We start from the raw sequence: 13,267 nt of genomic DNA on the forward strand, positions 1-13,267 counted from the left end.
TAATTTGCTGCTTAACTCGTATTGCATAAACACAATATTAATCCGAATGGCGTGTTTGGACGAGTGAGGGTGCATATACACCATATTGTAAAGAAAGTTTTGGGGTTGTCTTTCCCTTTTTAACAGCGAGTGAAACAATTAGCCGTGCTCACTAATGCTATACAGATTCACTTGTTAATTTTAGACTATTCAAAATTGATTGTTGGCTTTAACTCAGCCCTACCAATCACTGCTCAGCTTGTGAATGTCACATGACCAAAATTCATAAAACAGGTGAGCTGTGATTGGTCGTTAGCTCAGCCCTGAGTGATCACTGTGATGTCATTTTCAGTTGACAGGAAGTGACGAAATGTTTGCTATAAACAGACGGATTTTTATGCTTAATTCATATTCCACAAACACTATATTAATCAGAATGGTGTGTTTAGACCAGTGGGGGTGCATACAACATACTGTAAAGAAAATTTTAGGTTGTCTTCCCCTTTTTAAAAGCCATTGAAACAGTTAGCTGTTCTCGCTAATGCTAATCAGCGCCTCACCTGTTAATTTTGGCGCAACGTTACGCACCCAAAAACTAATGAATTCTTTAATACTTTAATGAGGGTCTCAGCAGTGAGAAGAGAAGAAAACAGAGCCTCCTCTATTGAGGTCATTTTCACCTGTCTGCTGTTTAATTTGCCATTGTTCTCGCGGCGCGTTTACATTGTGCGTTTAATTAAAGGCGACGTATCTACATACGCGAGGCGTACTGATTTTAAAATAAATCATTAAGAGCGCTGAATGGTGTTCATCAATCAGTCGGGGCTTCAAACAAACCCAAAAACGATTCCTTGAAAACGGAGCGATGTGGATATTGTGTTGCGTGCGCACGCATGGTCACAAATCTGCGCATGTGGCCTTTTGTCTCCAGATGTAAATGTGGCCTTGAATGCACGCTGTACGCGCTATTAGCATATTCAAGATGTATATTATTCACATGGCTGATACTGCTCCTTTCATACGCGTGCCTCTTGTGTCTGTTCTCAACCCCCATCCCCCAGTCTCGCCACTTCACCCCCCCCACACCCCCTCACCGCCTTATTAACCGATGTCCAATTTGATGCAGCATATTTCATGAGCTTGTCACGTAATACAGGCAGCTGATTAACCTGGAGTCTGGCTGCTTGCTGGAGTTACAGCCCAAATTTTTTTTGGAACCCCCCCCCTCCCCTTTTTCACTATCAGACCCCTCCTCTCCACCCCTGAGCCCTCCTCAGTCTTTGTTGTGGCGGTTGCAGCAGAGCATGCATCGCATTGGCGGTCTGAAGCATTGTGTCTGATTTCCAGCAGACAAACTGACCTCTGGGGATTTATTGACAGCAAACTCCACAGAGGCAGACACAGAGCTCGGAGCACGGAGGCAGGCGGCGAGGGGCGGGGCGGGGAGGCAGGAGAGGAGAGGAGTGGTGGGAGATTGTTTCAGACAGGGAGACAGACAGATGGAGGGGGAAGGCGGCGAGAGGGATGATGAAACAGGAAACAGGTAGCGATACGCAGAAAGAGATCAGTGCGAGGGGTTGGGCTCAAATTTGGTTGGATTTTTTGGCAATTTTTTTTTTTTTTTTTGATGCGGCTGTGGGAGGAAAATGGCCGCCACCTACCAGGATCTAATTAATTTTGAAGGATCATCAGGCCCTTTAGTGTGAGGCAGGGTACTGGAGGAAAGGGAGGGGGCACGAGACAGACCCCTGGGCTGATTAGAATTCACTGCAGGTAGGCGCTGGCTGCTGCTCACCCACTGTGTCACGGCTAAAATGGAATCACTGTTGTGAGTGGCAGTCTGGGCAAGTGGAGCCTGCCTCCCTTGGCCTGCTCCCCTTTGTTGGCACCGTTCACTTGAGTCTACCCCTAAGGCAGGTGGATTTCCATGTCTGCATGGACCAGGGCAGCCAGAAATGGAGATATATGTACAGTATGTTTGCTTTGCCTAACTGTAGCGCCCCTGGCAACAGCCTAACCTGACTGATAATATTTGCCATGGTGATGGCAAATAGAATTTTGGCACATACGTGGTTGTTATTCAGTTCCAAATTTGACTTAGTCAAATGGAAGCAAGCAGGCAGAACACGAGTTACACCTATACGAGGTTTTCGGTCCTGGGTTGAAACAAGGTCGAGGGCAGCGGTTCTTAACCTTATCGGAGGTACTGAACCCAACCAGTTTCCAATGCACATTCACTGAACCCTTATTTGTTGGAAAATAAAGTGTGATTTTTTTTTGTTTTCAAATTCAAGGCTTGGGTAAAGGGTTTACTGGTGAACAAAATGAGCAGGGAGAATTGCCTTTTCATCGAATCTGGCTCTCTTCACCTTGAATTCTGAAAGCCTTGTGTTCTTGTATTCCCATCTCCACGCAGCTTAAGGAAGTGTTTCTTTAGTTTTGCTAGATAGCCAGTTGTGCTGCTTCTTAAGATGGACCCAGGGGCAGCACATACAATAAAAACAGCAGAGGCCCCAGAATTGAACCCTGTGGAACACCATACCTTAAGTTATCCACGTTTGCTCGACATAGTATGAAGAAAAATCACAAAATATACCCACGCGACAGTCCCAAGTCACACCGAATTCACTGGCGAAGCAACGTAGCATGATTACGTGTAGCCAATGATAGCCAAGCTCATCACGAGTCATTTGGGTGTCTTGACCTCCGCCCATCCCCTGAGACTGACTCACTGAACCCCCGGGGTTCGATCGAACACAGGTTAAGAACCAGTGCGGTCTACGGATAGACCGGTTATCGCCGGTTAGCATATTGACGTATATTAGGATCAGCCTTTTTGAAGAATCACAAGGTTGATAATGGAAAAATTTAAAAATAGATTCTGTTGAGCTTGGGAACTCTCTACACCTTCTGTATTTGTTTGAAGTCAAAACTAAGATGAGTAAAAATGTTACATTTCTGATATTTTGAAGTTTTATAAAACTTTATTTACTATAGAAAACAATATGGAGTTATTTTAACTTTGCAGCCTCCTTGACTACCAATAATCGGGATTGGTAAAGGCCCTGAAAAATCAGCCTCTCTCTAGTTAGGTCTGTAGCAATATGGTCAAGAAGAAGCACTTCCTCCAAGTGTGCTTTTGAAATGAACTTTTGGCCTTAGCTGGCTCATTTCTTGAATCATTCCGTTCTGCTTATTTAGCATGCCTCCTTTCTGACACTGACCTGCTGAGTTTGACGTTGTTGCTCCTCAGGTCCTACTTAGGGCAATAGATAGCCTGCCCTTTGAATGCTTCATAATATAACCTCTCAGACAGGACATGTGTTATGTTCGATCTCCTTGTCCTTTTGCCTTTTGCGATGCGGGGCTCCTCAGGGTTTTGTGCTTGGCCCAGTTCTGTTCAACATTTGCATGCTGCCAAGGGAAATCTCTTCAAAGTTATCGGTTTCCATTTAATGCAGATGATACCCAAATTACCCATTTTGGCTTACAAACCACCCCAAGGACATTCATACATTGTTGGCCTATTTTTTTTTTTTTTTTTGCAGTTCAACTTAAAAAAAGACTCGGAGATCTCAGCTTGACTTGCACTTAGTTTTGTATCATCTGTCGTACTACTGTGATACGAAATAGCCATTCTATCACCGCCTCCATCTTAAAAAAAAAAAAAATCATCATTGCCAACTCCCTTCCCCAAGTCCTCAGCAAAAAGATTGTATTGTCAGTACAATTAACCCAAAACGAAGCCGCCAGGCTTTTAATGGGTACTTGAAAACTAGTGCAAATGACAGCTTTGCTTTCAGTGCTGCACCGGCAGCCTATTCAACTTGCAATTATTTTAAATTTTTACGTATTATTTCCAAATCCCTGCAATGTGTTGCCCCAACTTATATTGCTGACATTTTTTTTTTTATCTACTATTAATGTATGTGTGTGTGTGTGTGTGTGTGTGTGTGTGGGTGTGTGTGTGTGTGTGCCAAAAAATGAGCCCAACTGTGATCACCCTTTTCTTTTCAAAAGGCCATTATTAGACATAACTCTATAAATATAACAAGGAGATTCAAATGAGAAATACATACATCACTGTTTCCGGTTTTTATTGCCAGTTTTTGACTCAATTTGCAAAGAGTTTTGGCATATTCTGGCCTGGCTCAGTTGGATGGGAGAATACAGGTCACTTATAGGGCCCAACCAATTAATTGGCCGATTATAGCCCTTCTAATATCTGCCAAAAATAATCAGTTAAATGGCCGATGTTTGCCAATTATTTTTACCTTTATGTATGTACTCTAGCCTTTAACAGCAGTTGTACACAAGTCACAATTGTTTCATTATTCATTATTACACCAAATGTATGCAATAACCTTGGATACTTAAATGTATATAATATAATTTGTTGATAAGGATGTTCTGTGGACCTGTCATGCAAAACAAAGGAAATCCTCATTTTTACAAGCAATGCTAAAGTTATGAAAGCAATTGACCTTCATGTCATTATTTTACGCACAACCTAAAGTCATAGTTTGTTAAAAATAAATAAATAAATAAAATTATAGTGCAATGTGTGAAATTTGACACTCATTCAACGACTGGTAACACAAACACACATATGAGAAGGATTAAAGTCCTTATAATGTCAGCAATTAAATGTGTTAAAACCAAAAAGGAAATGCATGTATTTTTTTAACCATATATTTACAGTTGATGCCAGCTATTCACAGGGAATAAAGGGCCAAACAAGAAAAACAAAAAAAGACACTTTAACGTCTCTATTTGTCATTTTGTCTTGCAAAGTGACAAAATGACAATGTTGTGCATATCTCTAAATTGAAGCAGAAATCATTTGTCAATCAAACAATTTTGAATCGAAAATTGTTTGAATCGAGAATCGAAAATCGATTCTGAATCGAATCGTGAATCGAATCGAATCCTAATCGAATCGAATCGTTGGAAAGTCAAAGATTCCCAGCCCTATATATGTGTATATATATATATATTTTTTTAAATTATTCTGCCGGTTAATCGGCAATATGCTTTTTTTTTTTTTGCCAGAATCGGCATCGGCCTAAAAAAAAAATCCGTATTGGTCAGGCCCAAGTCACTTGATTAAAGTCAGAAATACTTTGAATGTGTAGGTTTTAATCAGATAAACACATTCAAGTGCTGCTTTTGCTGCCATTTACCGAAAAACTGGAAATATGTGATGCCACTGTTTGGTGCCGGAAACTGCCAAAAGGAAATTTCACACTGCAACAAATGGTTTATTTCAAACCATTCAATCCCCCCCCCACCCCCCCCCCCCCTCCCGCCACCCAGTATGAGTGACCTGAAATGACACCATTTTGCTCCAGGTTTCGGCTAGCTAGGTTGAACTTTTTGCAAGCCAGCCTTCTATATACTGTATAAAGCTGCTGTTTAAAAGCTTGCCTTCACCAAACCATCACCGAAAGCGGCTTGTCACATGCTTCATGATGTTGAATGGTGAGCTTGTGCTTTGCAATGAATGTCTTATGTGTTTAATATTGGAATTCATTTTTTTTTTATTATTGCAACTTGTAAGAACTGCGGGACGTCTTTGTCTTGTTTGAGCTGTTGGAGATGAGAAAATAGCGCACAAGCACACACTCACTCACTCTCTCTCTCACACACATATACACACGCACACACACGCACACACACTGAGTGCATTAATTAATGTGGAATCAAGATCGTTTTTTTAAAGGGTGTGGTTTTGTTGCCCAGTGACTCAGATAACTGCTGAGAGTCTAGCTATCTCCGATATAATTTTCACCCCTGTTGCGGAATTGTACACAGGACGGTCCGTTTTTGTTTTTTGTTTGAATTTGGCATTGAAAACTCTTCACACATCTGTTGCAGCATGTCGGAGGTAGACAGTCGTGTTGCTTCGGGTCCATCAAGGGAGTGGCGATATCGATGTGATCTAAAGATTTGTCTTTGTCCTTTTTTTTCTCCTTCTTCTCTCCCCTTGCAAACACTTTGGCAGAGCAACACATGATTTGGGAAGAGAGGACTGACAGCCTTGCCTAGCGCCCGGCCTCTGTTCAGCCATCTCCACCAGCAAACTGAAGCTTGACCCGCAATTCATCACCAGCCGCACGTCATCTAACTGTGAGTTCCTTTTCTCGTTTTCATATTCAGCTGTAAAATACTCGGAATTATGCTCAGTACTATCTTATTGGAAATACTATCTCATTAGTTTGGGATTTTGGAATGTTAGGGTTATTACATTATGATGATATGCTTTACACTTACTGTTAATTTAACATCTATCATGCCCCGATGCGCAAGTGGAAATTTGAAGCGTTTCTCAAAAGCTATTTCCCTTGGCTCAATGTGGTTATGCTTTATTTTTCGGTCTAATGTTTTACCAGAAATATGTTTCATAATCGTTTTTACCCTTTGCTCACAGTGTAAGCTAACTATGTTTAAATATACATTTTTAGTCATATAAATGAGGCCAATGTTTGTGGCTTAAATGATACATTTCTTTATTTTTATTTGTATTATTTGAAATATCTTCCAGCTCCCACATGATAATGAAGTAAATATAAACTATGTATGGAGCAGTGTGAAGGAACACATTTGAAGTAATTCACCTATAATTTAAAGTTAAGATTCCCTGTTATTTTGGAGCTAATCTTTGAAAAAAAATGCACCAAGATTAATCTAAGCATACTGATCTACGGCGGCACATGCAGTGTGTCTTGAGTTTGGAAGCACCATTATAGTGAGCACATGACCAACAAAAGAGTCCGCTTGTCCTCTGAGCCCTGTGCGCCACCCACTGGCGATTAAAGGAGCTGCACCTCCTCCAAAAAAATCAGCTTCATTACACCGGAATGAAGATTGAATTTAAGACATGCATATGGACAGTATTATTATCAGTATTACTGTGTGAAGGCTGTTATTTGTATTTTTTTATTCCTTCTACTTTTTGACACACTTCTCCTTCCACACAATTTATCCGATTCACATCATTGTAATTTCAACATATTCCATGAATCCACGCCATATGGGGTTATATTTTTTTTATTAAAAAAAATCATGTTTTTTTCCACAATTCAGCATCCCCCCCCCTAAAAATGTTCCTATTTTTTATTCATCACACTCTTTTGACACGCTTCTCCTTCCACATAATCTATCCGATTCACATCATTATAATTTCAACATATTCCATGAATTTACGTCATGTGGGGTTATATTTTTTTTAATTCCAAAAATTCATGTTTTCTCCATAATTCAACATTCCACCCCCCCAAAAAAAAAATTCATTCATCCCACTTTTTTTATACGCTTCTCCTCCCACATAATTAATCCGATTCACATAATTCCAATTTAAACACATTCCGAAAATTCTTACCACGAGGGGTTACATTTTTTTGATGGCTCCCCACCCCAAATGACCCGTCCCCCCTTCACAATTGTTACCATAATTCAACATGTTTTACCTGAAAGTCCTCCATTCATTCCAAATTAGGTCGAATTTCCCCCATTACTTATTTGCCGTTAATTTCCATTGGCAGAATGAAAATAATAGATCCAGATAGTTCCCATTTGAAATGTAAATCATTCTACTTATTCTGTTAACCTTATGAGCAGTTTTCAACATGCCAAAATTTTACATATACCAAATATTCCCATTTTTTTACTTAAAAAAAACAATATGAGGACATACTGTATATTATTCACTCCTTCCTCATCATTACTTGACTGCTTCAAACTATTCCAACTTCAATGTGAAGATCATTCAAGGTATCTCATTTTTTGTTATTGCTGTTGACAAAATTCACATTCACATTCTAAAGCCCCAAGTTCCAAATGTTTCCATATTTGCCTCCAGTTTCCACGTATGCAGACCACTTCAAACCATTCCAACATCAACATCTTCACCTCATTTAACGTCATTCCAAATCATTCCACATGCGTCAATGTTTTCATTCAGCCTTTCAGCCTTCACACGCAGTTTGTCCAGAAATTGTAAATGTCTAAATTATTATTATTATGATTATGATTATGATGATGATTATTATCATTATTAATTTTCAGTGGTCAGATCTAAAATCAAACATTTTTTTTTACAAAGATACAATTTTGCTTTGTTTAACGTCAGAATTTTATTATTATTATTATTTTGATGTGCTTAGAGTTTTGAGTGGTGTACATGTATTAATGGTTATCAGTTGGTCAGCCAGTGTTATCTGTAAGAAGGACAAATTCAGAGTTACAGCTGTAAAATTTTGACTACACAGCACAATATGTAATTTAATTGTTCTCTTTAAAATTATATAGCACTGTCCACAGATTTTTGCCTAATTAACCACAATTTCATATATAATGGAGGGCATGCAATGATTGAGTACTTTACAATTTTCATATTTTTAAGCAATCACAATTTTAAGCAACAAAAATGGCTTGAATAGTTCTCTTTTGTGTTACCGGAAAGGTAAAATTTTATGCCCCCAGTGTTCCGTTTTTCAATCACGCGCGTGCGAATGGCACTGAAGACAGCTTCTTATTGCAATTAGCAATTCCAATATGGTAACAACACAAGCGGGACAAGTGCAGTGTGACTAACGTGTGTAAATAATGCAGCGTCTCTCTAAATGAGGTGTGTTGCTGCCCCGTTTTCAGGTCACATCAGTTGCAAGGGGATGACCGAGCGCATTCATAACATCAATCTCCACAACTTCAGCAATTCTGTACTTGAGACCCTCAATGAGCAGCGCAACCGTGGGCACTTTTGTGATGTGACTGTTCGGATCCATGGAAGTATGCTGCGAGCTCACCGCTGCGTGCTGGCCGCTGGAAGCCCCTTCTTTCAGGACAAGCTGCTTTTGGGCTACAGCGACATTGAGATCCCCTCGGTGGTCTCGGTGCAATCCATCCAAAAGTTGATTGACTTTATGTACAGCGGGATTCTGCGAGTGTCCCAGTCAGAGGCGCTGCAGATCCTAACCGCCGCCAGCATCTTGCAGATCAAGACCGTCATCGATGAGTGCACTCGCATCGTGTCCCAGAATGTGGGCCTGGCGGGCCCCGGAGGCTTCCCCGTCATACCGGGAGACTCCGGCCAGGACACCCCCCGCGGCACGCCGGAGTCGGGCACGTCCGGACCGAGCAGCGACGCCGAGTCGGGCTGTATGCAAACGTCAACCCAGCAGAACATGGACCGAGCGTACCCGTCGCTCTACTCCTACTCGGGCCTCTCCAACGGCACCCGCGAGCGCTCCCTTTACATCAACCCCATGGCGACCAACTACGACGCGAGCGGCGGCGCTCACAAAGACCAGCAGTCGCAGGACCCCCCCTGGATGAACCGCATCCAGGAACGATCGCAGCAGGTGGACCGCTTCATCTCCACGGCCGAGTCCACGCACTGTCGCAAGCAGCCCCGACCGGTACGCCTACAAACGGGCGGCATGCACATCAAGCAGGAGGCCGAAGACGAGTACAGCTGCTTTGACACCGTCGGGGACTGCCAGGTGGAGAACGACCACACCGAGGGCGTGGTGAGCGAGTCCAAAGTGGAAAGTTTCGACTCGGGTGTCAGCTCCTCCATCAGTACTGAGGCGGACGCCATGGAGCAGCAGCCCTACCTGAGTTTTAACCGGGAGGGCGGCGGCGGCGACGGCCAGCACGGTGAAGGCGGCCCGGTCCATATCGAGGTCAACGACTCGTCCCCGGAGCAAGCGCCGGAGCCCGACGAGGGCGACCACAGCCACAGCACTAGTGACAGTACCATGATGCAGCCCCTGCCCAACGCCATCATGTCCCAATCACTGGCCTCACAGCACTACCTGCGGCAGGTCGAGTCACACACCAGCAATCTCCGAATGCCGCACACCGTGACCAGCAACTCGCAAGTGTTGGGCGCCGCCAACGCCTTCTTACCCACGCTCTTCCCCCAGCAGCCGACCAGAGACAGCAAGTCTTTCATTTACCTTCCCAGCCAGCAGCAGGCCCAGTTTGTGACGGTGCCGCCCCCCGCCATCCCATCATTCCCCAACGCCATGGCCGTGCCGCCAGCGTCATCCCAGCAGCAGCAGGCGATGGGGCAGGGGGAGAAGAAACCCTATGCATGCACTCTCTGCTGTAAAACCTTTACTGCAAAACAGAACTACGTCAAACACATGTTTGTGCATACTGGTAAGTCACGTCGTCTCGCCCCTTCTTGAAATACATCAGCACCGTTTACATTTTGCCAAACACAATTAGTGTAAAAAAGCAGAAACACGACACTTATAATTTCATTTCCAGCTTTAGAATCCAGCGCTTGGCCAAAAATCTTTTACAGAGGTTATATAAAAACCAAAATAGTACTCTGTCGAGCAGAGTGACACATTAACCGAGGGAGTAATCAGTTCTTGGATCGTGACAGGCACTGACAAGTCAAGTCGACTGAATCTTGTGGGAAACAAATAGGACTAAAATGTTTTGATCAAGGTGATCATTTGTCATGAATTTTATTCCTATATGTGTGTGCTTTAACATAAAAAAACACATTTCATGAGCCAAGCAAACGGATACGTTGCTCGATCATGTGCTTGCTTGTAGAAGTGATCAACGCATGCAAACATTTGAGTACTATTTCATCATTTACAGTTTGAGTCCAGCAGAGATAAGAGCTGCAATCAAATGTCGCATGGCTGCTGCAAAATTCATGAGTCACTGATGAAAAGGAACTCCAGAAATTACGATCATAACAAGATTAATAATACGAATTGTACAAATGTTCAATTTGGCTCTTTTTGTGTTTTTTTTTTTGTGTACATACATACATACATACATATATATACATATACATATATATATATATACATATATATATATATATATATATATATATGGCCTTGCAAAAAATAAAACATCAAACAAGGGTCACACAATATACAGTATGTAAAAAAATATTGTCATCGCAGTAACGGTCCATGCAAACTGCATATTATTACACCGACCGGCAATAATGGGATTGTATTCTTTTGTCTGACTTTGACCAATCAGATGCAACCTAAAAGTGTGTCGCTATCCAATAGGAGAGCAGTATCTAGGGGCATTAATTCTAACACTTAATAACTTTGAATTGTTTAAAAAAACAAAAACAGTGTCATTGCTAATCAAGATCAAATTACATCAACCGAAGTACAGGACTGATTCTGAAGGCCCTGCAAAAATAATAATGATAAAAATCTTTACTATATATGAATTGTAAACTATCACAATTGCCGGTAATTAGCTCAGTATATAATGTGGCTGCATTTTTGCCTCATGAAAATATATTTTTTTTCATTAAATCATATAATGTATTTTTTTATACTACAGTCCAGACTGATAACTGATACTGTTGTCAAGTCACTATGACCATTTTAACAAAATTTGAAAAATAGAATTAAAAAAAAAAAAAAAAAAAAAAAAGCTCTCCGTTTAACCAGACATGTCTCCTTGTGTAAAACGTGAATTTCATCTGATCAGTGGAGCCAATAAAATAGAATTTAGAATGCTCATAATTTCAATTTAGGTAAAGTAAGTCTAGACATAAATGTCTCTCCAGCCAGACACAAAGCACGTTTTAATGCTTCCCCACCAGTGGCCTTGAGGCGTCCACTAGATGAAGTCAGCAGGAGCATTAACTTTGAATTGTCAGCTTGCTGACGAGCTCATATTCTTTAATGAAATGGGGACTGGACACCTTCTGTTTGGCTTCTCGTGCCGACTACATGCACGGCGTTGCAGATTTGTGTAAATGACCGGCGTTGGCTTCTACATGTGTTTGTTGATGCCATTAACAGATGGAGCAGCTTCAGCCTCAGATAAGGAAAGGGAAAACATTTTTACATTCATGAGGTTTTTTTCCCTCTCTCTCTCTCTGCTGAAGAGAACGTGTTTAAACACGATCAAATAGTTTTTTTTAATGCTTCTGTGTGACCATTCAGTATATAATTGCATCTTCTTTTTTTTTTTTCTCCCAAAATTGTGTTTGTCTTTCATGCCCACGCAGGAGAGAAGCCTCACCAGTGCAGCATCTGCTGGCGCTCCTTCTCCCTGAAGGATTACTTAATCAAACACATGGTGACCCACACAGGGGTGCGGGCCTACCAGTGCAGCATCTGCAACAAGCGCTTCACCCAGAAGAGCTCTCTCAACGTCCACATGCGGCTGCACCGTGGCGAGAAGTCCTACGAGTGCGTCATCTGCAAGAAGAAGTTCTCCCACAAAACCCTGCTGGAGCGCCACATGGCCTTGCACAGCACGGGCAGCGCCATCGCCGGGCTGACGGGCCCCGCCGGCACCCCCGGCCCCGTCTCCATCCCCGTCTCCATCCCCATCCCCCTCCCCATGGCCGTCCCCGAGCCCGGCGCCGGGGTGGTGGCCCTCGCCATGCCCGTGAGCGGAGGAGCGGGAGACGGGCCCGGGGTCCCGACGGGAGTGGGCGTGGCCGCCGAGGCCGGCTGCCAGGAAGGGACCACCTACATGTGTTCCGTCTGCCCCGTCAAGTTCGACCAAATGGAGCACTTCAACGACCACATGCGAATGCATGTCTCTGACGGATAAGTACAACTCGATAAACTTCTCCAAACGAACGACAAACAAAATGGCACTAGATTTTCCTTTTCTTCTTTTGAGGTATGGAGAGTAATGAGTAGAGACACTGGCACATTAAGTTTCCCAAAAAAAACAACAGATTTTCTTTTTTGTTATTCTAAATAAACAAAAAGATGGTGGCCTTAAGGCTTAGTAGTTTGATATTGATCTACTGGATGGATCCAAACTACAGGCCTCTAAATGTATGATTTCCTAAAATACTGATTTATGTGTTGAACACTACCGAAAGGCCTACGAAAGAAACATACACACAAACACACCTTTAGTGTAGATCTATCTGAACGGATATAAGTGTGTATTGTGTGCGGATCTGCATGTGTCCCAGTGCGTGCGTGTGCGTGTGTATGTGTGTGTGTGAGAAAGAGAGAGAGAGAGAGAGAGAGAGAGACGCCATTTAAAATGGCAGTTGTGAACCCATACTGACCAGTTTGGAAACGATAGATGTCCAAACTTACTGTGGTATAATTTACAACAACAATAACAACAACAAAAATCGTCTGGGTGGGGCGACATATTCCCTCTAAAATACTGACAGTCACAAGATTGCCTTCTAAAGTCAATTAACAAAAAACAAAAAAAAAAGAAAGTAGTAAATTTGACACTGGGTTTTATTTATTCGTATGGTATTGAGAGATTATAATGCAGCTGTTGTTAAGGTACAAATTTC

General features: G+C 42.3%; 1 protein-coding gene across 3 annotated transcripts in view; it reads left to right on the plus strand.

Annotated features, from left to right (window-relative positions):
- zbtb20 (zinc finger and BTB domain containing 20) overlaps nt 1–12,726 on the plus strand; it is a 29,885-nt gene extending 17,159 nt beyond the window's left edge. For 2 of the 3 annotated variants that reach the window (XM_077504729.1, XM_077504730.1), the window contains exons 2-4: nt 5,984–6,108; nt 8,632–10,146; nt 11,996–12,726. In XM_077504729.1, coding sequence (XP_077360855.1) covers nt 8,652–10,146; nt 11,996–12,549 — 2,049 coding nt within the window. In that variant the 5' untranslated portion in view covers nt 5,984–6,108; nt 8,632–8,651 and the 3' untranslated portion in view covers nt 12,550–12,726. Of the gene's footprint in view, nt 1–5,777; nt 5,867–5,983; nt 6,109–8,631; nt 10,147–11,995 lie in introns of those variants that run through there. The other variant, XM_077504731.1, reaches the window with a different exon arrangement.
- Nucleotides 12,727–13,267: the final 541 nt, after the last annotated feature.

This window comes from Festucalex cinctus, chromosome 18, assembly GCF_051991245.1.
Source record: "Festucalex cinctus isolate MCC-2025b chromosome 18, RoL_Fcin_1.0, whole genome shotgun sequence".
Lineage (NCBI taxonomy): Eukaryota > Metazoa > Chordata > Actinopteri > Syngnathiformes > Syngnathidae > Festucalex > Festucalex cinctus.